The sequence below is a fragment of the Haliaeetus albicilla genome, chromosome 1 (genome assembly GCF_947461875.1).
Source record: "Haliaeetus albicilla chromosome 1, bHalAlb1.1, whole genome shotgun sequence".
In the NCBI taxonomy this organism is placed as follows: domain Eukaryota; kingdom Metazoa; phylum Chordata; class Aves; order Accipitriformes; family Accipitridae; genus Haliaeetus; species Haliaeetus albicilla.
The window spans coordinates 51,821,901-51,848,626 of NC_091483.1; the positions used below are offsets into that span (position 1 = coordinate 51,821,901).

General features: G+C 39.0%; 1 protein-coding gene across 3 annotated transcripts; it reads left to right on the top strand.

The window, feature by feature from the left end:
• Nucleotides 1-150: 150 nt before the first annotated feature.
• On the top strand, nucleotides 151-20,862 carry CNOT7 (CCR4-NOT transcription complex subunit 7). 3 transcript variants are annotated; one of them, XM_069789289.1, is made up of 8 exons: nucleotides 151-304; nucleotides 881-941; nucleotides 1,207-1,405; nucleotides 1,723-1,916; nucleotides 5,036-5,197; nucleotides 11,297-11,441; nucleotides 16,251-16,361; nucleotides 19,167-20,862. In XM_069789289.1, exons 3-8 carry the CDS (start codon nucleotides 1,289-1,291, stop codon nucleotides 19,293-19,295), a joined length of 858 nt encoding a protein of 285 aa, XP_069645390.1. In that variant the 5' UTR covers nucleotides 151-304; nucleotides 881-941; nucleotides 1,207-1,288; the 3' UTR covers nucleotides 19,296-20,862. The 3 variants fall into 3 exon arrangements, with proteins under 3 accessions (XP_069645390.1, XP_069645380.1, XP_069645370.1); XM_069789279.1 differs by lacking the exon at nucleotides 881-941 and having other exon boundaries at nucleotides 151-308; XM_069789269.1 differs by lacking the exon at nucleotides 881-941.
• Nucleotides 20,863-26,726: the final 5,864 nt, after the last annotated feature.

The following is a 26,726-nucleotide window of genomic DNA, read 5'->3' on the forward strand; positions in this document are numbered from 1 at the left end:
GGAGGGGGAGAGGAGGGGAAGGGCGCGAAGGGAGGGCGGCGCGAAGGAAGGGCGGTGCGGCCGGCGATTGGTGCCGCGGCCGGCGATTGGTGCCGCCGCCCGCGCCGCCGCCGTCGAGTCAGAGGTGAGGGGGGAAAGGCCGCGGCGCGCGGCGATGATGTAATGGCTTTGTGCGGCGGGGCGGCGGGGGCAGCGCTTCCTGCGTCTCGCGCGGCGACCCGCGGCTCTGGGGCGTCGGGGCCGCCGCGGGGCCTCGCCAGACCCGCCGCGGCCCGGCCCGGCCCGGCCCGGCCCGCCCGAGAGCGTGAGTGAGGGAGGGAGGGAGGGGCGGGCGGGGGCCGTGGGGAGCCGGGCGGGGCGAGGGATCCGAGAGCGGTCCGGTACCCCCCTCGCCTCGGTCTAACCGTGCCCCGCTCGGGCCTGAGGCAGCCCCGCGGAGGCCCTGCGGCCTTGCCGGCGGTCGCGGCGGCCCGTTGGGGGCGGGTGGTGTTTTCGCGGGCCGCCGGTAGGCGGGCTCGGCGGCGGAGCCTCTCCCTGCGCTGGGCCGGGGCGGGGGGCAAAGGGTAAGCCCTTCCCCATTGCAACCCATGGAGGGCTGCCGCCGCGCGGGGCGGGCTCTGCGGCTGCTGGAGGTGCTTTTAAGGCCTTGTACCCGTGAGGAGGTGCCCGGGAACCCAGCCGGGGCGTGAGTCCGAGTCGGTTGGACCGTGTTTCGGTGCCTTCGCGCCGCTCTCCAGTTTAGCGGGGTCCGTACGGGCTGAAAGAGCTGCTCCTGCCCAGGGAGGCCGCCTGCCTGGGCGGCTCTTTGTCGTCCGCAGTGTCCCCGAGTTTGGCGTAACGCTAATAGTCACTTTGCCGCTTCGTTTCATGTTGCACGCAGCCGTGGGATCCACAGGAATGTGCTCTCCTGACCCGTGGGGAAATAACGCTTGTGGGCTCAGGTATCTCTTTTATTTGTTGAACTAGTGGGCCTTGCCGGTTTGCCTGGCTTTGTGCAAGAAATAAAGTTCCTGACAAAATCGTAGGGTTTTAGTTTCGGAGAGTAATCTGAACTCACATAGCTGAAACTCGCGTGTTTTTTGGTGGCTACGTTGTGCTGCTTTTATGAAATTCTGAAGAATAAAGCTTGATTCTGGTGTTTTAAGCGTTTTTTCAGATAAAGAATAAAAACTTACACTTTGATACTTTGCTTTCTTTGTCTCTTAGGCTAAAAAAATAAAGTCCTCTTTATGAAACTGGTCCTCAGTGAAGTGTAACTTTTGATGTATGGTCTCTGAAGCCCCCCACTATGCCAGCAGCTACCGTAGACCATAGCCAGAGAATCTGTGAAGTTTGGGCTTGTAACTTGGATGAAGAGATGAAGAAAATTCGTCAAGTTATACGGAAGTATAACTATGTAGCTATGGTAAGTGGGCACTTGATATTTATCTAGCAAATTACCGCCAAAAACCACAATGACTTCATTTGATGTTAGTAAATTAAAGCTATAAACTTGTCCATCCATTTTCATTGAAAGAATAGTGGATTCTTAATAGTGGATTCTGTTGAATTAATGCTGTATGAACGTTAGGTTCCTAATCTATTACCTTTCTAAAAGATGAATTTACACACAGCACTCTTCAGCTATGAAACTGTTAGATGCTTGAAATATGTTTTATTAAAAATAAGTAATGTAAATTTTTATAGGTGTCTTTTGTTGAAGTTTTAATTGTGTTCTTACAGGATACAGAATTTCCAGGAGTAGTTGCAAGGCCTATTGGAGAATTCAGAAGCAACGCAGACTATCAGTACCAATTATTACGCTGCAATGTAGATTTGCTAAAAATAATTCAACTAGGACTGACATTTATGAATGAGCAAGGAGAATACCCTCCAGGAACTTCAACTTGGCAATTTAATTTTAAATTTAATTTAACGTAAGTGTTAAATGTCTGTGCTGTTGAATGCATGTTTCTGACTTACGGAAAATGTATTATTAGTTGTGAAAACTATAGCAACTCTTTTCATCTATATGATTGGAATATGATAGATACTTTATACGAGGAAAACTTTTGTCAGCCAAACACATGCTTTCTTCCCTCTTTTCTGTGTGGTCTGTCTTAATGTTGGTAATTTGGTCAAAAATGCTAAGCAATTTCAGCAAAAGTTTTAAGAAGAGGCATTTATACTTAGTGCAAGAGTTAGCCCTGCATTTTCTTAGTTAGCATTTCAGAGTGCTTCTAGCTGAACTTAGTTTAACTCTTACTAGTTGTTATAGAAGTTACATGTTTCTTTGCATACTTTGAAATGGAAAAAGTCAACATGTGAAGAAAAAAATGTAAAGTTACTGAAGTGACTGAAAAAGAAATATGACAAATGTTATCAGCAAGTTCTAAAGTAAGTGTGCTCTGTCCTCTTTAAAATAACGTTACTCTTGTTAAAAGGCTTACAAGTTCTAGATAATATTCTAGGTAAAATACTGTCAACTTTTTAATACTGCAGCAGCTTTTCTTGTGTTTTCAAAGCAACTTATTCTATTAAGCTACTGTATTTTAATTTTCTTCTATAATATGTTGAAAGGGATTATTGATTCTACAGCCTAGCTCCTGTGGAGATTTTTGTTCTGGATTATTTTGTGTAAAGTGTTGATTAAAAAGCAAGCTGATTTTTACTGTCTGTTGGAATAGTATTGTAAACTTTATTTCACAATGTGATTTTTATCGGTGATAAACCTTTAAGTATAAACCTAACTTCTCCAGGGGGATGAGACACTTCTGTGGAGTTCTAATTATAGCTTTAGCAGGTAGTTGACAAGGTTACTAGTATCTTGAATTTTTTCCTGAAGTAAACATAACTGGTCTGATAGGTTTTCATATGGCCTGAGTTGCGTATCAGTGCAAACACTTCTCAAACTTAAACGTGTTGAAGGCTTGGGGCTTTTTGGCAGTTGTGTTACAAGCTGATCACTGGACAGCTTGGTATACATGAGTTAAAACTGCAGCCTACAAAGGAGGTTTAGAGAACAGACCTTTTTTTTTTCTGCAGATAAAAAGACTTATTTTCAAAGTAATTGGGGTTCTTACAAAGAAAAAAGCTGCTGCTGTCTCTCTTGATCTTTCTGTTTTTCTAAACAAGCAATGCTGTGGCTTGTCGCAAATCAGTTTTGTCTGAGGAATGACATGCTCTTTTTAGTTTTGTTTGAAGCACCTCTTGAAAGAAAAGGAAGTGCAGATTTGATATTTTGGTATCTCTAAACTTACCTGGCCATATAAATGCAGCATGGAAGTTATCCATTGTCTTAATAGAAGAATATGCTAATCGTACTAAGTATAGGAGAAAGAGGAAGAATGAATGAATAAATTCCAAACTGATCTGGGAAGTAGAGTCTGTGTTATGTTTTATTTCCTTTCTGAGCTTCAAAGGTCTACTTAATGTCAAGCAACTGAAAACAAAAGTAGTTTTCTATCCATTTGTGCCAGATGCTGCGTAGATAGGCAAGATACAGGTAGTCACCTAACTAACTTGTTACTTGTTCACTGGGGGGATTTTGTACAAAAAGGTAAGCTAGGTAAGTGCTGTGTGAAACGTGATTTTTTTTTTTTTTTTTTTTTTTACATGGGTGGAGAAATTACGTATTTTTGTCTGTTTCTAAACTTCCTTTTGGGAAGTGGCACTGTGCCAAGTGTTCTGTTCCTAAAGCAAAACAGCTGTTGGCTGTTCCTAGGAGGTAATTTTTTGTGTGTGGTTCCAGCCAGGTGGTGTTATAGTGTGCTTTTAAAGAGCATACATATTTCTCTAACTATCCACCTGATTAGTGCAGAGCAACAAACTAGAATTAAAACTTCTTTTTGTAAAATAGTCATGTTTGTTTTGGATAGGTTCTTTAATGTGTTGTGGAGATGGACAGGTGTTGGGAAGCTGATGCCTTAAAGCTGGAGAACTAATGAGCAGCTGTGTGGGAGGGAGGAAAAAAGATACAACACATCTTGAGAATGTATCTCTATGTTCTGATGAATGATGACTTGCTATTAGGAATAAGGAATATAAGTCTATGACTGAATCTAATAGTCAAATTTGATATATTGGTTGTCGTGTCTGTTTTGGGTTTTTTGTGTTTTGGTTTTTTTTTTTTATTAAAATTGAAAACCATACACTGAAGAGACTTTGTAGAATACTCTGTTGTGGACAGTAATATGAATATCATCTTCTAAGTAGAGCCATGTTTGCATTTTTTTTCTTTTTTAGTTAAACATTCTATGTCTTTGTTAACATGATATAGACTAAACTTTAGCAAAAAAAACTCCTATCTATTTTATCACAAATTCCTTAAGACTTTACAAAAATGTTAGTGGTAAAGGGAATAAATACAAGAATAAGAGGGGATCAAACAAGGCATAGAGGAATTTTTTTCCATCTTGTTAAATTTTAGACCCAAAATATGGCTATTGAAGTTGGTTGTTTAGAAAGAAAACATTAGGCTACCTGAATTTTAAGGATTGACTGGATGGAGCAAGTACTCAATTTCCAGTTGTAGTGAGAAGGAAGTTTTGATGAGCGTGTGTCTAAACATTTATGTAAGCTTAAATTACAAGAAATGTGTGGGAAAATACTATCCACAGAACTAACGCAGCACTGGGGTCTGGAGTGTACTGTTCCTAGTTCTATAATGTAACATGTTAGTGCTCCAACTGTTATAATTAAGTCGTCACAGTTCAAGTAATGGATCTTATTCAGTAAAATACCTGTATTCGTACCTTCGCTATCCTCTGTAGATTTGCAAAAGGGGAGTTCTAGGTAACTGGGAGAGGAGCAGGAACTAGTTTTTTTTATGAAGGAGGCAAGAATGGAGGTGCCAGGAATGGCAAAATGCTAGTGAAAGTTAACAAAAGCTATGAAAAATGGGGGGGGTTTTGTAATTAACATGGAAGAAAGTGAAGTTGCTCCTGCTCTGTGCTAGTAAAGTCTGTGGAATGAGTAGCAAAAAAGAAATGCTACCAGGTGTGTAATCACTGAGGTCTGTAGATTTTGAAAATTTACTTTTCCTCTCTGTTTTTAGAGAAGATATGTATGCCCAGGACTCTATTGAACTGTTGACAACATCTGGTATCCAGTTTAAAAAGCATGAAGAAGAAGGAATTGAGACACAGTACTTTGCAGAACTGCTTATGACATCAGGAGTTGTACTGTGCGAAGGAGTGAAGTGGCTTTCCTTTCATAGGTAAATTCTGCATGTTAAGTATTTGAGTTTTCAGTATTGATTATTGAGTTCTAGAGCTTGGATTTCACTTCTCATGTGTTAAGTGGTGTACATCTGATAGTGCATATAGCATGTATCTTGGTTGGTAAGACTCAGAAAATATTTCTGCTGTAATACCTATAGCACCATTCTGTTTCAGAAGAATAGAGTGAACATGGTGGTACTTGTGTTTTATTATTGGTGTTTACGCTGTAATAGAAAACTGTAAACCAGAAAAACATGAAACTCCTAAGCCAGCAGGTGGCATTGTATCTTTTAATATCACACATGCAAGTAATAATAGTAATAATGATAAAAGCAAACTATTCCTAAGCAATCTTGAGCAAATATTGTTTGTCTCATGGGAGAAGCCACAGAATTATCAGTGAAGAGTTTTATAAAGCACTTTTAAATTCCTTTTAAATCTGGTAATCTGGGCAGATGAAAATTACTCAGCTTAGGAGGAGAGCCCTGATAAGCCTTAATTCTAGCTGCAGTAATGAATATATTTTACTATTTATTCCATCACAGGAACTCATCTTCCAAGTAGAAATAGAAATGTGAATGCTAAATCTCTATGAATCTGTCAAGATACAAAAGATCTTTAGGTATTAATAAGACTGAACACTTTAAAACTTATGCAGTAGTCGTTGTATAGCCAACTACATGCCAGAGATAATTTGCACTTTTTGCAAGCAGCAGTGGGTTTAAAGGCTTATTGCTAGCTATGTAATGCCCTCAAGTTACCATCTTAAATGTTGGCTGCTAAGCAAGTCAACAAAGGTGGAGCAAATGTTTTAGCTGAGACTAGTGGTTTCCTTACAGCCTTATTCTTGTTTATCATGCATGGTACCTTGGTGGGTGGCAATATGTAGATGACAAAATTAGAAAAAAACCCCAATTTTTCATCCTTAAGTATTAAATCTTGGGGGGGAAGTTGGAGGAGAGAAAGTCACATGGAATTAGAGAAGTATTTATGTTATTAACCAACTGAAAAAATAAGGGCTGCTTCAGCAAGGAATGTAAAACAGTAGTAGAAAGGTGCATATAACAGCCTGTTGCAAATTCATCATTTTGACTTGCTTTGTGGAAAGCAAGTGTTAGCCTGAACTTCCAAAAGGCAGGGAGGGATGGGGAGAAAAGACAGTTAACAAAAAACAAACAAACAAAAAAAAATCCTCTTTGAGAACGTTTGTCACCTAATCTGCCTACATCTTCCACATGCAGCTGTCTTGACTCACAATATGACTCTTAAATAATCTTACTCTTGCTATCTTGCTACTAGGTTGGCACCTTGGGGAAAAATACTGGAACAAGAATGCCGTGTCAAAATAACTACAAAGGCTGAATTAGTGAATTAAGTTCCTTTCAGCTTCTTAAACCCATTATTTTGGGCTCTTATATGCGTATTTGTGATTTACGCTTGACTACAGTAAAATAACTTAGATGGTTCGAGAGAAGTGGGGGGAGGCATGTTATGTGTGTAACTAGTACATCAACAGCTTCTGCCATGTAGAAGCAGCTGCAGCTACAAAACAGTGTTTTTTCAATATTGCCTAATAACTTTAAGGGCCAAGTGTAAGCTGTCCTAGCAAAAGGAATACCTGAGCCATTTCTACACTAGGGATTCTTTTTCAAGCATATTTATACTGATTGTGTGTGATTCCTGACTAATATGCTGGTCAAAGTGTAGTGCAAACTAAGTGTAATAATGTCACTTTTACTAGCACGGCTTATGAAGGGGTTTTGGAATGGCTTTATTGAAGTCCAGTTTCATCTGTGCTAAAGTGGGTTTCTGTTGTGGGCTTCACTGAAAATGCTATTCCAGCAAATGTTTGTCAAAAACTGATTATCCACAACTCTGCTTGAAGTCAGAGAGTGTTTAAAGGCTTTTGTGCTTGACAGAGCATGTTGATACTATCTTGAGCACAAAACCCTGGAGTAGTGGGTTAAGTTCTGAGAAAGCTAAGATTGCACAAAGCTATAAATAAGCATGGGTCACATAAAGTGTGCCACAAAGAATAGTAAACAGCTGTTTCTAAACAAATATTAGGTTGATTGTGATTATATTCTATTAGTGGAAACTTAAAACAGCGGGACAGCTCAGTTGAAAATGTTTCATGTAGGGTCTCCATGCAGTAGTTCTTTGACTGCTGAAAAAGCTGTGCTTGATAGTTACTGACTGTACTATTGCTTCTGCTTCCATAAAATGCTTGAATTACTACTAACCCTCAAAATTTCAGTCTCTTAGGAAGTGGGCAGAGAAGAATTACTCCTGTCTTAGAGTGTGAGGTTATGTTTTGGTTTTGTTTCATTTCTCAGTCTTTGATTTCCTTGAACTCTTAAGTAGTTTATTTCTAAGCTCTTAGCTTCTCAAATAGTTTTCTTTGTGTGCTTTTTATCTCTGCATTTGATGTAGCTGCCTTGGCATCCTGATGTATTGGCAAATCTGTGTGGACCTGCAGTTCTGCCAGGCATGAACAAAGAAACATTTGCACTGTCAGTGACTCTTTTTACTGCAACTTCATAAGTGACTCCATCAAATCTTTTGCGTGTGTTAAAATGTATTTGAGTGGATGAGAGAGGAGAGGGAAGCCCCAAATTTCTAATTCTTGTTGCAGTCAAGAGAGCTCTGAGTGCTTGGCAGTCTAGCAAGTTATAAAATGGAACAGCTCAAACACTGTTTTTGTGGATGTTGAACTAACTGATCTGGTGAAGCTTTGAGTGTCCACCTGTGTGCAACCTCTTCAGTCTACCTTTGGAGGCTCTGCGCAAACGTGCCTCTTAACCCAGATGTTTTGGGGAAGCTGGAAAGTTCCAAGCTATTGTATTTCAATAATCATTTGTGTCTAACTGATTTCAGTAAAATTTAATCTGTTGGCTCATTTCTATTAGCCGGTTATAAAATGAAGTAAAGCTTTCTCAGCTCTGTCAGGTTTTGATTTGTTTCAGAGACTTGGTGCTTGTAGAATTCATTGTTAATTGGCTATCTGAATTCTTTCTGGATAGTAAGGGAAAGAAATAGAGGCACATTTGATCTTTTCCATGGTCTTGTTGCCTACAGCTGTCCATGTTCAGTGGAAAAAGAAAAAAAAAGAAAAAAAATAAAGGTTGTAAGAGTGCTTATGTTGCTGTATAGCTCCAGGGATTGTGGCTAGCTGCACTAAGTAACTTTAGGTGATTATATTGGAAATGGTGAAAGCTTTTTAAGGAAAGGAAGCCTATGTGCTTCAGGGTATAAACCAACCACTAATTGCCTCTTAGAGGATTAGAAAAAAACTTCTTTAATGAGCAGGTAATTACATAATTGCTCACTGTGGACTTTCTTACCCTTCTGTTAGTATTCAGCAGTGACCACTCAATTTTTGAACTAGATACGTTATAGTCTTGAATTGGAGTGACAGTTCCTATGTCTGTGTAAGCTTGGATGGCTGGAGCATATTACCCCTGAAAAGTATACTAAAAAGATTATGTAAATACCTTGAATACTGTATTGTGATTAGTAAAGTGGGTTTCTGATGGTTGTTAGGAGCACAATGGGACTAAGTGTAAGCAGCTGGAACTTAAGGAATGTGAGATATCATTTGGTTGAGCTGACTAAAACTAACCCGTGCTTAGGATCCAAGAATAGATACCTGACTGAATGCTGTCATGCAATGGAAGGGTAATCATGCCTGTTAAATCCACTGTTCAGATATCCTGTTCTCTTCTTCTGCATGAGGATCCCAGAGTGAAAGAATCTGCTTCAATCTCCAAGGGAAAAATATATATACATATATATATAATTCTTCATCGAAATGGCAGGTTTATGATGGCCTGCTCCCTCTCAGTGCAAACAGTAAATGAATCTTGACTTTTCTTACAGTACTTCTTTCTTAACAGAAATTGGAATTGTTTGAGAGCATGTGTTTTCTAGTAATTCAGTCATGTATGTAACTTTTTTTGGAAGAGGAGGGGAATCAAACTTTTTATTTTTTAAGAGGAGCAAAATACTGTTTTCTTCACTTTAAAAGTTTTAATATGGCTGTTACATTTGAGCTACAAGGATGACTGATATCAGATATTCAGTGAGTTAATAAGCTTTCTAATCTCTAGAGGAGTAAGTCCGCTTAATCCTGAACAGTCTTTTTTGCATCTTTCTTTTTTACTAATGCGGCTTTTTTCTTTTCCTTTTCTATAGAGGGCTTTATGCCAATACAGGCTTCCCCCTCAGTTTGCCCCCCCCCCCCCCCCCCAAATAGGTGATCTAATAAAATTAAGCTTCCAAGCTACTGTTTTTGCCAAGTATACTACAGGTTTTTACTTTGTAAGACTTGGCTGAAATCCTTTATCTTTGGCTCCTTTGCTCTGTGGCCAGTGGCTGCTGCTGTGGAGATTGGAGTGCTGCCAGCACAGCTTCAAAGCACCAGATGCAGTGTGGGATTCATTCAACATGAAATTCCTGTTTAGAGCACTGGAAACCCCCATGGGAGAGCTGCAATAGTCCATTCCTTTTGTGTATCTTGTATTAATGGACTTTCAGCAAACAATCCATTTATTCCCAGTATGTTCAAGATTTTCTACCCTCTGTCTAGAAATTCATAAGGTAAAGATGGTGTAGAGAACCCCATTGTATACAAAAGGTACAAAAAGCAATCCTCTTTACACTGGGTATGCAAGCTAAAGCCTTGAGCCTATGTCAGAAATCACCAGTCTTTGTGGGTACTAAATATCTGCAGGATCAGTAGTACAGTGCTCTTAACTGATTTGTCTTCTGTATTACTCATCTCACAGTTAAAGATCTCAGTCAATATTTACCAAGTTGAAAAATTCTCAGTTTTGAGTATGATCCTCACGTAACCAAGAAGTATTAAATGGGGAATTCAAGAGTCTGTGGTGGCCACCCATTTACTTGAATTATCTGTCAGCTATACGCTAAGGTTCCTTAAGCAGCAAAACTGATGCAGCCTTCAGTAGAGGCAGCTCTGCTGTGTGTTTTCATCATCTTTGTTAGTACAGGCATGTTTAAAATTGCATGTCAATAAAACCTAGCAACTAATTTGGTTCAATGCAAACGTAGTAATAAAGAAGAGAACGTATCATTCCTCTATCTAGTTCAGTGCATATGTGCATGAGCAATACTGCAAGTACAAGGGATCAGAATGGATCAGATTCATGATAAAATCATGAATAATTTGGCTTGTAATCTCTGCCTTCCCAGGGAAAAGCATAACTAGTCATCATTGCTTTTTGTTGTGGTGTTCAGTCCTACTTAATACCTGACATCTGTCTTTCCTATGCTTTAAACCCTCTGTTTCCTCTCATAACCCTTTGTAAAAGTACATGGTTTCCCCTTTTACTGCCACACCTCGTTCCTATGTCCTCTTTCTGCAGTCAAACTATTGAGAAGGAAGTCTTCCCAAACTCTTCATCACTCACACAATGTAATACCTCAGTTTCTTCCATCACACCTGTACTGCTTGTTTATCTTGCTGCCTCCTGCTGACTTACATGTACACACAAAAATTTTTCCAACTTACTCTTTTCGGAGGCAAATACAGAGTAATAGTCTACAAGCTATTAAATTTTTCAGTTGTCTGTGTGCTGATTTAATTGGGAAAGTTGAAAGACAATCTGCTCTTCTTCATTGCTGAGGGTGATACTTGCCTCCAGGCATAAACATGTGTTGGCTCTGGAAACTCATGAATCTTCTGGATTTTGAGAACTGTAGAAGTCTTTCTGTCTCAGTTTGTAGTGAAAAACTCCCATCTGTGTGAAAGGATCCAGCTAGGTGTCTTTCTGGTGCAAGTTCTTGTTATCAGATGAAGCCCCAGCAGCACTACCTTGTTTCAGGATTTAGAGAAACTCCTGTATGCAGATCTTTTTGCTTCACTCAGCCTCATTCAGACTAAATTAAAATGTTTTCTCTGGAATCTGCAATGGGGCCATTTACACTGAGGCTTAGTCTTTTGTAAGAGTCAGTCTTAATTGCATTGAAATTAGGCCAAGTGTACTGTTAATGTATAATGAAGTCTTGATGTTGGAAGCGAGAAGGATGCTTCTAAGTTATTTGCTTATATTGTTTTTGTTATTTATTTGCAGTGGATATGACTTTGGCTATCTAATCAAAATCTTGACAAACTCTAATTTACCTGAAGAAGAGCTGGACTTCTTTGAGATACTGCGATTGTTTTTCCCTGTCATCTATGATGTAAAATATCTCATGAAGAGTTGCAAAAATCTGAAGGTAAGTAATCTGTTAATGGCTCAGAACAAATTCTGGGTTTGGAGACAGAGTACTTTCTGCTTAAAAATACTTACTTTCTATATTTTTATCTTTTGGTTTTGCTTTGATAATACCTACTAAGTATTGTTGTCTCAAGCTTTATATTTTTAATATTAAAGGCTATTGATAGAAGCAGGCAGGAGCACACATCAATTATTATAACCGCTTACCAGTTAAAAATAGCATGTTGATACTGTATTTACAGTGGCCAGTCTTTGTTGACAGATGATAAACCCATGTTTGGAATGAATCCTTCACTTCTTGAACCATAAGAATTGATGGGTTTCATATACTCTTATTTCCTCATTGTGCAGTCCACTAAAGGACTGCAGTCGTCTTGGCAAAGGTAATGGCAACGATGATGCTGTGGAAGTGTCTTGGGAAGAGGAATGGAGCGAAGAATGTTTCAGATGGCCCCATAAGGAAAGATAAACAACAGCGTATGTTCAGGGACAACATGTGACTTCTAGGAAAAAATGCAGTACTAGAAACTAATCTCTCATGTCAGGCCAGCTGGGATACTAATTGGCTTACTCTATCAGGCATAAAATTTGGATACTTTATTGCACTGGAGAATGAATGGAAACTGGAACTAAGTATGTGAAGGGGAAGACAGCAAGTGAAAGAAAGATGCTACAGGGATTGCTAACAGCTTTACTTGCCAAAGAACTGTAAGAGTCTGGACTGCTGCTGGAATGAGGTGCATCGCTCATCTGAGGCAATTAATGACTTGCTGCTTTTATGGAAAGTAATTCGATTCTCTAGGCTTTCTTAATGAGAACCTGCATGAAAAAGAGAACACTGACTGTAGTACAACCAAAGCCTAACTAAGGGATGGCTTGCCACTTCGTCGTGCTGAACTAGTGATCTGTGTGGGGTTTATAGTCATCTGTTTCTTTCTGAGATAAACTAATAGAGTATGTCACTTCTAAGTAGTAGCCTACTTGTGTGGGAAGTAAATTTTGTGAATCCTTTTGTTAATCAAATTAATGTTGAAAATGGAGACCTCCCAGTTAGTAAGAAAAGTATAATTACCTGTGTTCATCTAGAGTTGTTATTGGTATAATCAGCAGCGCAAATAGCTGAGTATTAAAAAATCTTAGAAACAGTTTTTCTCCACAGAGACCAGAAGAAAAAAGGAAATGTTAATAAGCTTCAGGAGTCTTAAAGGAGGGGGAGGGACCCCAAAAAAACCACACTTACTTTCTCACTCCTTGTGAAGCAAAGTAAAGCATCTGGTGTCTTAGTGGTGGCGACACACTTAACCAAGAACAGAGTGTATAATCCAACCTCAGTGATGTAGGAAAGGTGACAGAATGATGTTCTCTGTCACTGTTCCAGAGGTGACATTCCCATTGGGTTTGGGGAGGAGGGGATTGTATTTCCTGTCACTTTATTAAGACATAGTTGTGTGTAACCTGTATTGTTTAGAGACACTGATGTTTTTTGGAAGACAAGAAAAACCTTCTTCACAGGTCTTATTTCAGCAAACTTTAAGAACAAGGGTGATTTTTTTTTTTATCCCCTCCCCCCCCAGCTGAATATGTAGGTCAGCTTTCCTGCAGTAAATCGTGATCCTGTCGCCTAACCCGCAGACTTGCAATGACAGCAGGGGAAGGGATGTGGACTACCCTACCCATCCAAATTTACCAGTGATGAAATGATGGTGAACTTGTACTGTACTGAGAGCAGCTGTCTAAAACAAATTGCTAAATGCTCAGTGTTGTGACTAAAAATGCATGCACTGTCTCCTAATGTGTGTCACTTTCAATCTTTATTAAATTGCAGTGAATTGAACTGCTGTGCAGTTGTCCTTTATTGACTTGTCTAAGTTATTTTTCATATGAAAGTCACTGACTTGCTGTAGGTCTCCCACTTCCTGCTCCCACACACCCAAAAAAGAATTTGTGGCATCGAGAAGAGAAATATGCTTCAGGATTAGGAAGCTGTTTGGTGCTATTTTTGTGGAATTTAGTCTGTGAATTTACAGTATGTTAACTTAAATGGACATGAATCTACTTTACTGGCACGCAGATTGGGAGTTAACTTGAGATATTAATGTAGCATAGGTTAAATTCTTGCATGTTCTCTAAAAATCTTTCTATGTAGACTATTCCAAACCTTTTGATAGTAATGGCAACTCTAAGTAATTCTGTAGATTTATAGACCTTGTTGGAAACTTGCTTTTATATGGGGGTTTGTACAGAACAGTGAACTCTGGTACCAGTGGCATGAAACGAGAATTTGAAGTGGATTTGCTGTTTGACTATGGTCATGTAAATCATTCTGTGGCCTTTTTCTTGAAAGACCAGTACTCTGAAAATTTGGAAAGAATTTGTCCTTCTCCTGTAAGAGTAAAAATGTTCTTACTTGGAGTGCAAAAGTCTTGCCTGAAAGAGAATCTCAGTAGCTTATTAATTTTCAGAGACAGACAAATTTTATTCTGTAATTATTGCAGTTATAGACCAAGAAGTTCCACACAAAAGTGGTGTGTGATATATTTATAAATGGATATATACCATTAAAAGCACTATTTTCAAAGCATTCTTCTGTAGGCTGCTGTTAACTGTAAATTTTGAACTACATTCCAGAGCTTGCAGCTGCTGTGTAAATATTACTGATTTTTATTCTTGATTCTTCAAAGTTATTTGAAGCTAGAGTAGGTTCTGCTAGCTGTAAGACTATCTGATGATGAGGCACCGCTAGTTTGCAACTTGAGGAAGAAGAGGGTTTAGGAGCAGAAAATGGTGCCTTGAAAGGGTGTGGGCCTAACTGCTGTTGCTAACTCTAACAGCTCATTATTGGAGTTAGAAAGTGGAGAACATGCCTGTATTGGATATGTGCTTTTTTTTCCCCTGCCCACCAGCCCTCCACATGTTTTTGACAGTGTAAACTAAATAATTGAGCATGTTTAGGTACAACATCTGAACACTGCAAGCACATAAATAAAGCAAGCTAGCTTCTGTGCTTAACTGTATAGACTTACTTTTATCTTAAACTTCTGTAAACTATATTCCTGCTGCTCAAGCTAGAATAAAACTAGCCATATCAATACTAGGTTTTCATGTTGGTTTGTAGGTGTTACTTGGGAATGTCACTACTGAAGCTTCCATCTTTTTAAACAAAACTAAAACCTGGGCCCAAACCTGTTGCCATAAGATTCACAGGAATTTTCATAATGTTTGATCTGATTTTCAGGTCAGACTTTATTTTTGTTGCTCTGAGTTTTAACTTTGACTGTTATGCTTTTGCTTCTTATTGCTTACCTTCCTGTACTTGACACGGGTTAAGAATGTGAGGAAAGGTGAACTGGGATACTGGGCAGTCCTTCTTTAAAAGTATTGCCTCTGTGCAACATTTTTGCCCTGCAAAGCTTGTGGCAGCACTAAGGATTTTGCTGTTTGGTTGGTTGGTTTTTTAAATCTTTCTAGACCTTAAAGAGTGTGCATGTGCTTTAGTCTATTTCCAGTAGCTTCATGGCTTAATGATTAAAAAAAAAAAGTACAAAATTATGTGCTCACAGTGTAGCTTACAGCATTAAGAGATTGCAGTTACAATGTAACCTGTCTATCCTTCAAGTGATCTGTGTTACCTGTGTGAAACCAAACCAGCCTCTGATGGGTTTGCTTCTACATAGAGTGGTTATTACCATTGGGGGTGGGGGGCGGCGCTAAAAAGAGGTTTATTTAGTCATTCTACAGTTAAGGCATTAGTTTTTCACATAAGCTTATTGGGAAGAAAATTAGTTTCAAAACTGGAGAAGTTTTACCTTTAAAGCAGATAGATTTGCAGCTTTTAGTTATGTCTACAGCTTCACAGTCTGTCCTTTTAAACCATGGATCAACATTCAAAGCAGACAATTACAGTTTTAAATTGTTCCCTTTTTGTATGCGAGATGTTTATATACTTTTTTAAGTAGGCTTCGTTACACATGTGACTGTTAAATATACATCTCTAACTGAAAAGCTGGCTATACCATTGGATTTTAGTATCTTAGAAAACTAGTTGCAAGACACTGAATTTTTTTGCATGGTTTTTTTCCTAGCCTTTTATGTCAGCTAATGAAACAAACTTTAAAGAGGGGTAGAATGTCTTGTAGAGATGGAGTGGGCACTTTCTTCCTTTTTTACTCTACCACCTGGTTTCTAAAATGCCTGCTGTGTAATATTTTCCTGGACTCCCTGTAGTGTTCTAGATACTTAAGGATACTCTCAGTTTTTGTGAAGTGGAAAAACCCTCAACTTAATTGTTGAAAGGTAAGTGGAAAGAAAAAGGTCTGTTTCAAAGGAAGCATAGATACTTTAACACATGGAGGCATATGGGCACCTCATTTGTAAACACTTGAATTCTTATGTTTGTAGAACAACACTTTTACCTTTTAAACTTTCATTCAAATAGAAGGAGTACAGGAACACCTGGTTTTGTTCTTCAGCATTGCCAATCCTTTCAGCATCTTGAAGGAATTGTTTTGTTAAGTAATGACATCTGGTTACTGGAAAAGCTGGAACATGAGGGAGTAGTAGTTTTGTTGGTCACAGATACTGCTTTATTTAATAAATACTGACACAGAATTCTAATGCTGCTATTGATACTGAAAGTTTCATTGTCCAGGTGTGCATTTATCTAGTATAATAACTGTTACAGCTACTGTGCAAATGTTAAAATATACCTGAGTTTGTATGACCTGTGTAACAGATTTTCCCAAATATAGCTACTCAGTTTTCTGATTCAATTTTTTTCAGCAGTTAACAAAAATGTTTTCTTTTTCAGGGTGGATTACAAGAAGTGGCTGAGCAGTTAGAGCTGGAAAGGATAGGACCACAGCATCAGGCAGGATCTGATTCTTTACTCACAGGAATGGCCTTTTTCAAAATGAGAGAAGTAGGTGGATGTGTTGGTTTTATCTCCATGATAGTAATGTGCTGTGATAGTCAGATGGAATTGCTGATTCTGATAAGTCTGCTGTATTTTAAGGAGGTCTCTGAAGGGCTTCAGGGGTCACTCCTTTCTTGACAAAAATAAGACCACCTGCATTTTCCACAGAATAAGCGTGAACCAGCCCCACTGGTTTACTGCTTAGCTGCTGTGAGTGAGTATTGCTTCCTGTTTCCAGCCTATGCCTGGCTTTTGGATTTTTTGTGGGGTTTTGCTTTTGGGTTTTTTTCCTTCCCTGTTTTGCAGGGTACCTCTTTTTAGGTGGCTGCTGCAGTGTTATGAGCTGCTGGAGCGAGACTCCTTTCTGGGTGACCATACTCAAGCCAGGTTTTGGGGGGTTTTTTTGGAGCTTCTGCTCAGTGTAATACCTAGCTGGTATGCACTGCTGCTTGTGACAGGCCTAGAGGCGGGGAAAGAGTGTTGACTGGCCGCTTCTAGCTAAACTTGCAGGCTATAGGTATATTAAATAATGACTTTCAGGCTGCTGTGGAGAATGTCCATGCATTTGTTCCTTACCATTGAGTAAAGCACAGATTAACTCGGTTCTAAAAGATTATACATTGATCAATTAATTCAAGGTTTGCAGCAAGGGAAACCACGTCTTACAAGCTGCACTGTTCCTTGATACTTGTCTCTGTACAACAGGAAGATATTAGGATATTTTGCATTAGCAGAACAAACAAATGTTGAACGGACCTCTTCTGGAAAGCAGTTGCACTGGACAAATGCCAGTGCATCTGAACATGGCATTCTGCCAGCAATTCAGTGTCATTTACCATGTCAAAACAGATGGCAATAGGAAACCTCATTTTTAATAAGGTTCAGGATTGTACGCTGAGGTGTCTATTTCTTGTAATCCAGCTTTTTTGTATAAAGGAGAAAATGAGCACGAGTTCCTGACAAATACTAGTGAGACAGCAGGTGAAAAATAAATGCTGTGATTTAAGCTGGTTTGCTCATCATAACACTCTGTTCTGCCTCTACTGGAACTGTTGTAGTTGTCAAGCAGGTCATGGGCTACAGATGCAATAGAAAGGATTGTGTTTCTGGTACGATCCAAGCCCAGTGTGGCTAATGGCCATCTGCCTGGTATTGTTAATCTTTCACTTTTGAATTTGAAACAAAATCCAAAACAAATAAAGGGGAAGGGAAAGTAGATGAGAATGATGCCTAAGAGACTGCCTTTCAAATTAGTTTTCTAGAGGAAAAGGTTCAAACCCATGATTGTTTCTCTAATGAGATGCAGTTTGTGTTACATGGCAAATTATCTTCTCGAATTTGTTTACCAAAAGCTCTTACTGGGAGAAGTAGAAATCGTTGAGATTTTTTAGTGCAAAACACTTGCTTAATTAAGCCAACAAAGATGTATTGATTATGATGAGTTTTTTCAGTACTTTCAGGTTCTTTGCAAATACAGCATTTCTAGATAAGGACACAGTAGTCAGCAGAGAGAATTAAATTTAATGTGTATTTTTAAAGCCTTTTCAGTAGACTTCATTGTTTAACAATGTATTTCTGCGTGACAAAAACTTCATTTTACAATGCTTTTAGAGGTACAAAATTTTGTTCATAATTGCGGTGAAGGAGTTTCAACTTGCTTGCTGAGTTTGGGAATGCCAGCCAAAAAAGTTAGTGATCTTTTTCGTCCCATCAGAAATACTTAAATATTGATACTACAACAGTAGAGTTGTTTTGGGATTTTCCTACCTGTTTATTTTTGCAAGAACTGCTGGGGGCTTTAAAACTTTTAACTGAGGTCTCCAATTCCTGCAGTACAGAACTTGTCATCCAGACTCTGCTGCTAAGAGCAAAGCTTGAAGGGAGAAGTTTTACAGCCTGTGTGGTATATGCAGTCCTCTACATTTAGATTGTGTATTGCGTCCACACTGCTCCTGCGTGATTGTGGCTGTCTTAGATTTCTGATTTTGATGATGACTCAGAATGTCAGCCACTGGGATGTCCAGGGTTGCTGTGAAGTTTTTAGGGTGAAAAATTTTTGTGTACGTGTGTGTCTTTTTTATTTTTGTGGGGTAATTTGTGGTTTTGCTTGAAAACCTGAGGCTGAAAGGTGGAAGGGATTTCGTATGTCTTCCACTGAAAGGTTCTGTTTGCAATTCAGACTTGTAAGGTGTAAATGCAGTCTTAGTATAAAATTTACTTTAATTTTGTTGTTCCTTATTAAATGAAGTCCCCCTCTGTGAGGAGCTAGCTGGAAATGCATCTTTCTGCATTTCTCTAAACTCCATAATGCATTTTGTGCTCAAACATTCTCCCCACCCCAAACCTTTATAATATAAATCGATACATACTGCCATTTCAGGACAGAGTATGATGAAAACTCCCACACTGAGGAGTAGGTAGAGTACAGGCACTGATGATGGATGCTAAGTATATGCCTGTTCTGAGAAACTCCACAGAAATCAGTTGGAGAAATATCTTTGTTACACTTGCAGAAAAGTGAGTGATAGCTGATAATACAAAACTATCAAAACATTGCATTTGGCCATTTTATCAGGAAGGGTGCACAGGAAGACTGATTGTGTGCCTTCACAGATTTACTTTAAAGAATCGTGTCATATAGTGCATCTTGATAACGTGTTAAGTGTGTTACATTAATTATATCATCTTTTGCACCTTGGGATTTGGTATCTTAGGCTAAAAAGAAAGTAACATTTTAAAGCCTTTCTGTAGTTCTATTTAAACTGAGCCTTTTCTTTGGCAATAATTTGTGTCTTTCTTTTAACTCTTTAGATGTTCTTTGAAGATCACATTGACGATGCCAAATATTGTGGCCACTTATACGGCCTTGGTTCGGGGTCATCTTATGTACAAAATGGCACAGGAAATGCATATGAAGAAGAAGCCAACAAACAGTCATGACATGAAATGAAAGGCCATCTTTTTGACCTCCATGTGCTTGTATATAGGTTTTATCTCTGGTTGAACCCCTTGGACAATAAGGCTATTTTTCCCCCTTTCTCAGCACACTTTCTTTTCTGCCTTTCTATGTACTAAACTTGACTGTTCCTATCACAGATTTTGATCCTACTATTGATATGTAAAATTTTCTGGGTTACATTTTGGCCTCATAACTAGCCCATTTGTAAACAAGCATGTATAGGATCAGTGTGGCAGAGAGAAGGGGAAAGTTATATCATAATGAACAGTCTGGTAAACTTACCTATATTGATCTCCTGGTTTTTTGTCTCTTTCCCCTCCCTTCTACAAATTAACTGGCACTGATTGTAACTAACTTCCCCATTCATGTCTGTTCCTTCCAGTATGCAGGCGTTTTAGCTATTCAAGATTGTGGACCATCAAATTTGCACTTTAGAGAACGACTCTTGACCCAGATCCTGTGTTTTATTTGAAGTTTTGTTTTCTTTTTTCTTTTGCCCTCAGCTAGAAAACAATCATCTGCCAAGTTCAGCAGCTTCGTGCTGTATTTCCTTGGTATCTCAACCCACAGAACGTGACTTGCTGCATAACCTCTGTTTGTTCGAGCAAAACAAACTACTGAAATCATAGTAACTGCTGTTATTTTACTAGTGTTCAGTCGTCTTCAAAGACATCCTGCACATGTCAACTGCTGGTTGGCCTGCTGCTTTAAAACTGCTCTGTGGTGGGGGAAAGAAGCTTATAAAAACAGCTTTACACCCTTCAGGAAAAGAACAGCTATTACTTTAGCATTTTTGCCATTAAGCTGAGAGTTGAAGGATATTGGAATAGTAGGAGTTTTGTAATGGCACACTTCCCTTGATTAACTTCCTAGCTTTTATTCTAGTAATGTACACCTCAAATTTTTTATGAAGTCATATTTATTATGTACTTGATGATTTTTGAAAGTCAGTTTAGTTCAAGATAAAACCCAAAGATCTGAAAAAATACTATTTAATTGAATTAGAAGGACAATTAAATCATGCTTTTTTGTAGTTGCTACAAAGACAGATGTTACAGATATTTGTTGTAAAACAACAAAATATAAATAACTTATAGCTAATAAAGTTACCTGAGGAGTGTAATGCTAGTTTATTTTTGAGTATATCTTAGCAATATATTTTAGATACATTGTTTTAAAGGACCCTAAAGTACGTTCTTAACTCTGCATAGCATGTGTACTGAGCAGTTGTGCAGGAAGGATTTTTGGTATTGAATAGCTAAATACTAGCCTGAAATGATGGAATGTGCAACATTGTGTGCCTGTGTGTGCGTGCGCGCGTATGTGTGCGTGTTCGACACGGAAATCAATAGTAGAAAAATCTCAATGTTCGCCAAATTATTCCGTTTTACCTTGTACTTAAAAACAAAAAATCGAACACCTTTTTTCATTGAGTTACAATGATGTAACTGGGTGGTCCTTTTTAAACAACAAATAATTTGCATAAGAGGGTATTTGTTTTTAAAGCTTTTGTAAATAAAGGCCTAAGAAATGTTTTCTTACATAACAGACTGGTGGTTTTGTTACAAAATTTTTTCTGGAATGTCTGTGTAGTTAGTTCAGTTCTGTATTCTGTTTTGTTTAGGCATGATAGTTCTCTTCCATGTGCTTATAAAATGATCTTACTGCTCCCTGACTGATTCCACTTTCAGAGCAGAATTCTGTTCATGTGTTTCCAATCACTTCGTTCCTACTGACCTGAGCTGCAAAAGTGGTGATTACAATTTACTACTGAGGCATCCAAATTCCGTTAGTAATTTATTTTAATACCATTATGCATTAGATGATGGTGACTTGTTTTAACTTTATTTGTCTTTGGCTTTAATAAGATAGGGACTATCTAACAGGAAAACAGGATGGATTCTTACTGTGGCTTATGTGGAAAATTTGCATACACGTGGAATGAAGAACACCTGAAGTTTGATGCATTTGCTTTAAAGTTCAGTAGCTTTGCCTAAAGCCTACTGATACACCTATCTGTGGTTAACTTTTGAAGGGAATGACTTTGAAGAACTTTGATGGGTTTTTGTTTTGAAGTAACTCTTTAGTTGTTGATCAAAGGAAGTTTTTAGAGGCTCCTAAATGTGTGTCTACACAAAAAGTTTTAGCTCAGATTGGGATGCATTTTTGAAGCGACTGCTGAGCATCCCACATGCTGTGCTGTGCTTTGCTTTGCTTCCTGTCATGAACCTGTCAGAGCTTGGACTCCTTTTGGAAGAAGCTAAACCCAAAGATGCATGCTAGGTGTGTGTCTTGTGTTCCAGCTGCTAATCGGCATGCAGTCTGCAGGACCAGGCTGAGTTTGCTTAAACCCTAGTATAAAATTCTCATGGGGCATTTGACTTTAAGCAATTGTCCTCTTTAGTTTTCTTCCTGTAAGAAAAGCTTTTCTCAAAACCCACCGATCAGCTAAGATTATGCTTTATTCTGTGTGAGAACTCTTGGTCTGATCCATGTGATCTGTCTGTTGAGAGTTGATTACAGCTGGGGACACATCTGTGCATCATTCAGTTTCCATAGCAAAATTAGGTTTAGTTTCCATTAAGAAGTGATTTAAATGGTGAATTGTAGAGATTATGAAAAAAGTAATTTCTTCTTGTGTTAAGACTGTTACTTGTAAACTGCAGAGCCTGAAATCTCAATCTGTTTCCAAAGTGGACAGCTTTAATTGCTTTTGCAAAAATAAATGTGCAGGCACAGTTCCAGCTGTCTGGATATGCACCTTTTTGTCAGAGACAAGAATTCTCTTTCTAGGCCTCTGCTTTTCCCAATCCATTTAAAGTGTATTGTTGTTTGAGTAGGTTTGTCAGAAGAAATGTAATATCAAAACCTGTTATATTTGATCTATCCTTTTTTTTAATTCACTTGTATTTTTGGCTTCTGTAGTCGGATGAGTGTTCCAGGAACATTATGTACTCTCGCTACTTTTTTTTTAATTTAGTTTTTTTTTTACACATTTAATCCCTTTGCTCATTGAAACTCAACAAGAAGGATCTTTCAGATGGAAGAAAATAGGTCTGGAACATATTTGGAATATTTGAGGCTTTTTTCCCATAAGAATTTGGGGATGACCTATAACCTCTGACATCTAAGAACTTTCACTAATCATCTCTTAACCGGTTACTCCAAGCTCAAGAATGATTCATTCCCTCATGCAGGAAATCAAATGGAAGTAGGAGGAAGCCTGCACAGATGAACAAGGAGCTTCTGACTAAACTCAAAGAAAGGAAGTGTATGAAAGGTGGAAGCAGGTGCAGGTGACACTGTCTTAGGTGTGTAGTGGCTGGGTTAAGGAAGCCAAAGTCTATCTGGAGTTGAATCTGATGAGGGACAAGAAAAGCTTTTACAGGGACATCAGGAGCAAAGAAAGATTAGAGAAGATGTGAGACCACTGCTGAATGGGGGCAGGAGGCCTAGTGACAAAGGACATGGAGAAGACCAAGGTACTCAATGCCACTTTTGGTTTGGTTCTTACTCTTAAGGCTTGACTTCAGGATCCCAGGTGCCTGAGATGCCTAGGCAAGTCTGAAACAAGGAAGACTTACCCTTTGTGGAGGAGGATCAAGTTAGGAACATGTAAACAAATTGCACATGAAGTTCAGAGAACCCGATAGGATGCCCCCACAGGTGCTGAGGGAACTGACTGATGTCACTGTGAGAGACTGTTCTTGTTGTCTTTGAAAGGTCATGTTTGTAAGGGCAGTTTCCTGATGAGTGAAAGAGAACAGATGTCACTCCCTACCTTCAAGAAGAGCAAGGAGTATGCAGGGAACTGCAGGCTGGTCAACCTTACCTCAATCCCTAGGAAGGTGATGAAGCAGATAATCCTAGAAATCCATTTCCAAACATAGAATGGATAAGAAGGTGATTGGAAGTAGTCAGCTTGGATTTATGAAAGGGAAATAATTTCTGACCAGCTTGCTGTATTTTACTCTTCTTTGAGCAGGTATATTGGACTAGATGATCACCACAGGTCCCTTCCAGTGCTAACTCTTCTACGATACTAAAGCACACTTACGTAGACTGACTGCACTGGATCCTTGTGTCTGGATTAGATGAGGCATGAGCACCCACAAGGTACATATGCTTATTGGTCACCTGGAGGACAGGCCACACAGTGAAGATTGAGTGGTTACTTCATGTTGTATAGCGTGCACTAGAAGATGTAACTTGTGTAGGCAGCCTGTTTTGTTTAAGGTCCATCCTTTCCATCCTCATGTAGGCTTTTGCCCTTGCAATGTTGTGTTTTGCTGAAAGAACAGAGACTTGGTTGGTTCCACTTTCAGGTAATGGTGCATGTTAAGCTCTTGAAGCAAAAGGAAACAGCATGCCTTGGGGAATCAGTTACTTGTTCCTCTGGTTTTCTTTAGTTTAAAATTACTGTATCAAAGATAATTCCCCTAGTAGTGCTTGAAATGTGGGAGCCTGAACAATTGCAGAGCAAACAGTAGGTCTGAGTAACATCTCAAGAGTATGATTAGTCACAGTGGGAGGAACTGGTTGATGACAAGTGTGTCTAGCTGTACATAAATCCAGCTGAGAATTATTTCTGCTGGGTTACAAGTTGTGTTTCTGTTAATTGCACAGCACTGATGGTATTAATGTTCATGCTGGGGAAGCAACCTTAAATGCTGCCTTAAGTAGCAGGGTGTACTTCGGAACCAAAGTTACAGAATCAAACCCATCTTTTGAGGCATCCTTCTCATAGAAGCCCACACGGCAGATAGTATAACTTCATAGTATTTTTCACTTAATAGTTCCAAGTAAAATTTCCTAGTTTGTAAGTATTAGTGTTTAAGAAATCTTGCATTTAATCGTGTTGGCTGAATGTTCTTGAGTGGTAGTACTTGTTCAGCTCTATAAAACTTTTGCGTAATCCTTCTTTTGCAGTCGCTTAGAAAAATAGGTGAAGGGCTAACAATAGCTGGCAAAGCGGGTGCGTTAGTCCAATATGCTCTGACCAGGTTCTTCTAGATATTCTACGAGGAGGACTTAGTGCTTTAGTACTGAACTTAGTTGAAGATATTTGTTATGTGAGATGTTGATTTAGAAAAGTGATACAGAAATATACTGAAGTTGCAACACAAACACAATATAGCAATTGTATATACAGTTGAATCACAATATGAACATCATTCCCTTTACCAATGTCTACAGCATGCTCACCATCATGGTGCTGGGTGATGCCAGCTGCCAGGAAAGAACACGTGGGCTGAAGCCAGTTCGAGCCCATTGCACTCCTCAAAGTTGATTTTGCTGGGTGTTCAATTTTTATACTCTATGTTGGGCTGAGCCACATACACATATCCTTGTGTTGGTGTGGCTGGCTCAGGAAGATACTACTTTCTACTGATTATTTTAAGGAAGGCCACTTACATAACCAGTTGACCCACTCAACTGATACAGCTGTTTGTTTGCAGCAAAGGCCATCTCTGGTCCTCTTGGTGCTGACATCAGTTTGGCTTCTTTGGTGACAGCTGTGGTCACTTCCTGCATTCTTTTCCGAGCTCCATGAGCACACCATCTTTGCCTCTCTTCTCTGAGCCTTCTTCCATTGAAGGTGCTCACTGACCAGTCACAGAATGAAAGTGTGGCTTTATAAGGCCAAATGTTGCTGGTTTTGTTTATTTTAAATGTGCTATATACTAACATATGCCATTCAAAGAAAGTAAAAAACCACAAACTTAAGCCCCTGCATCTTCACTTAGGCTTCCCAATGGTATATCTGGTTTTGTTTTGCTGGGTTTTGGTTGGATTTTTTTTTCCATTTTTTTCAAGTGTCATTTTTACTTGAGAACATGTGTGTCTGTGTCCTCTTTTAAACTCCCAATTGTTTTCTCAACCTTGAATTAACTAATAACTCATATAAGCTAGCTGAGTGCACTGAAAGGAAGAAACTGGTCCTGTAGTGAATCAGTTTTTAGAACTTCCCTGAAAGTTTAATATTCACATGATGTTAATGGATTTAGGATGGCATGGGTTCATTGCAGTTATATTAACTTGTAAAATAATTATTCTAAGAAGTTAATTTTAAAATAAAGTAAGACTTCTCGAGATTTTTATTTAACACCACCAAAGAAAGCCAAAAGCCTCCAGTAGAAGAACTGTTGGTAGTTTTCTGACTGCCACAAATTGCTTGAACAGAATCTCACAAATAATAAAACCCAATGAGAGAGGGGAAGCCTTCCTTTGTCTGTGCATCAGGTAGAAACTGGCAACAGTTCAACTTTTTCAGCTGCATTACAGAGAACATGCTTTATCTTTTTATAGGGTAGCAAATCACGAGCTATGGTTGCAGTTGGCAGTATCTTTCATTTACCTTTGATCATATAATAGCTGAGCTTTGCAAGCTCCCCGTTTTCCTTCATTCTTGTCCCTCTGCATGCTCTGGAGTGCTTCTGTAGTATCTGCAAGTAGTGTTTTATATGAAGGTTAATTGCTAAGTGTGTTTATGTCATCTACTGATTTTCTCTGTTGTACTTGTATCTGTTTGGACTACTGGCCAGTTTAATCTCCAATATGATAAATAACTGGAAATAGGTTCCTGTTGTTCAGGCTATAACATACAGTTTGTATATATTCTGTATCTTGTCTTTATAACTAGGGCTCCTTCTTAGGTGAACTGAGAATTATTTCTGTTTTCAGAAGAAAAAAAGGAAAATGACTTCATAAAATTATGACTATCAGGAAGTGTTGGGTCTGCTCCAGTTATGCCAATCAGTTAAACTGTGAGCATGCAGGAGGTGCGAAAAGGGACATGGTTGACAGCATGCTCTTCCAACTGCTGCAGCTGAACTGTTGGGCCCATCTGCTTGAGAAGGTTACAGTGATGTAGGATGAAGCATGTAATCATTGCCCCAAATACTGGAAACCACACAGCCGGATTTCAGGATGATGGAGTTAGTGTATTTCAGTGATGAGTGCCATGAGGAAAACGTGGAGAAATGAAGGAATTAACTATCTATAATGAACCTTCAGAGGGAGAGGAATAAAGAGGATGTAGATACTGATTGTACATTTCAAATGAACGACTTTTCAATCTGGACTTGAACGGAAAGGGAAGGGGAAGAGAGAGAGAATGATGATCAAAATTTTTTTAAAAGGTAACAATTGAAAAAAAAACTGCAAAGGGAAAGTAAGCAAGGTGTTCCTTGGGTTATGTCAGATGCCACTTGCTCAAAATTTCACCCCAGAAGGCTGGTGCTTTTCCTGTCCTCTTACCAGGTCACTGATGAACAAGTGATAGCTGCAAGTGAAGTGGCAACAAAGACACCTCACCACCCATACAGTGAAGCAGCATGTTCTTTTTTTAATATTCTTGTTTTGGATGAGCATGTTTGTATATGGTTCAATACAAGTATTTATGGAAGGGT

Excerpts from the sequence above, each read along its gene's own strand:
- CNOT7 (XM_069789279.1), top strand. The coding sequence starts at position 1,289 with ATGCCAGCAGCTACCGTAGACCATAGCCAGAGAATCTGTGAAGTTTGG. Across the intron at positions 1,406-1,722 it reads AGTATAACTATGTAGCTATG|GATACAGAATTTCCAGGAGT; the intron begins GTAAGTGGGCAC and ends GTGTTCTTACAG. Across the intron at positions 11,442-16,250 it reads AGAGTTGCAAAAATCTGAAG|GGTGGATTACAAGAAGTGGC; the intron begins GTAAGTAATCTG and ends TTTCTTTTTCAG.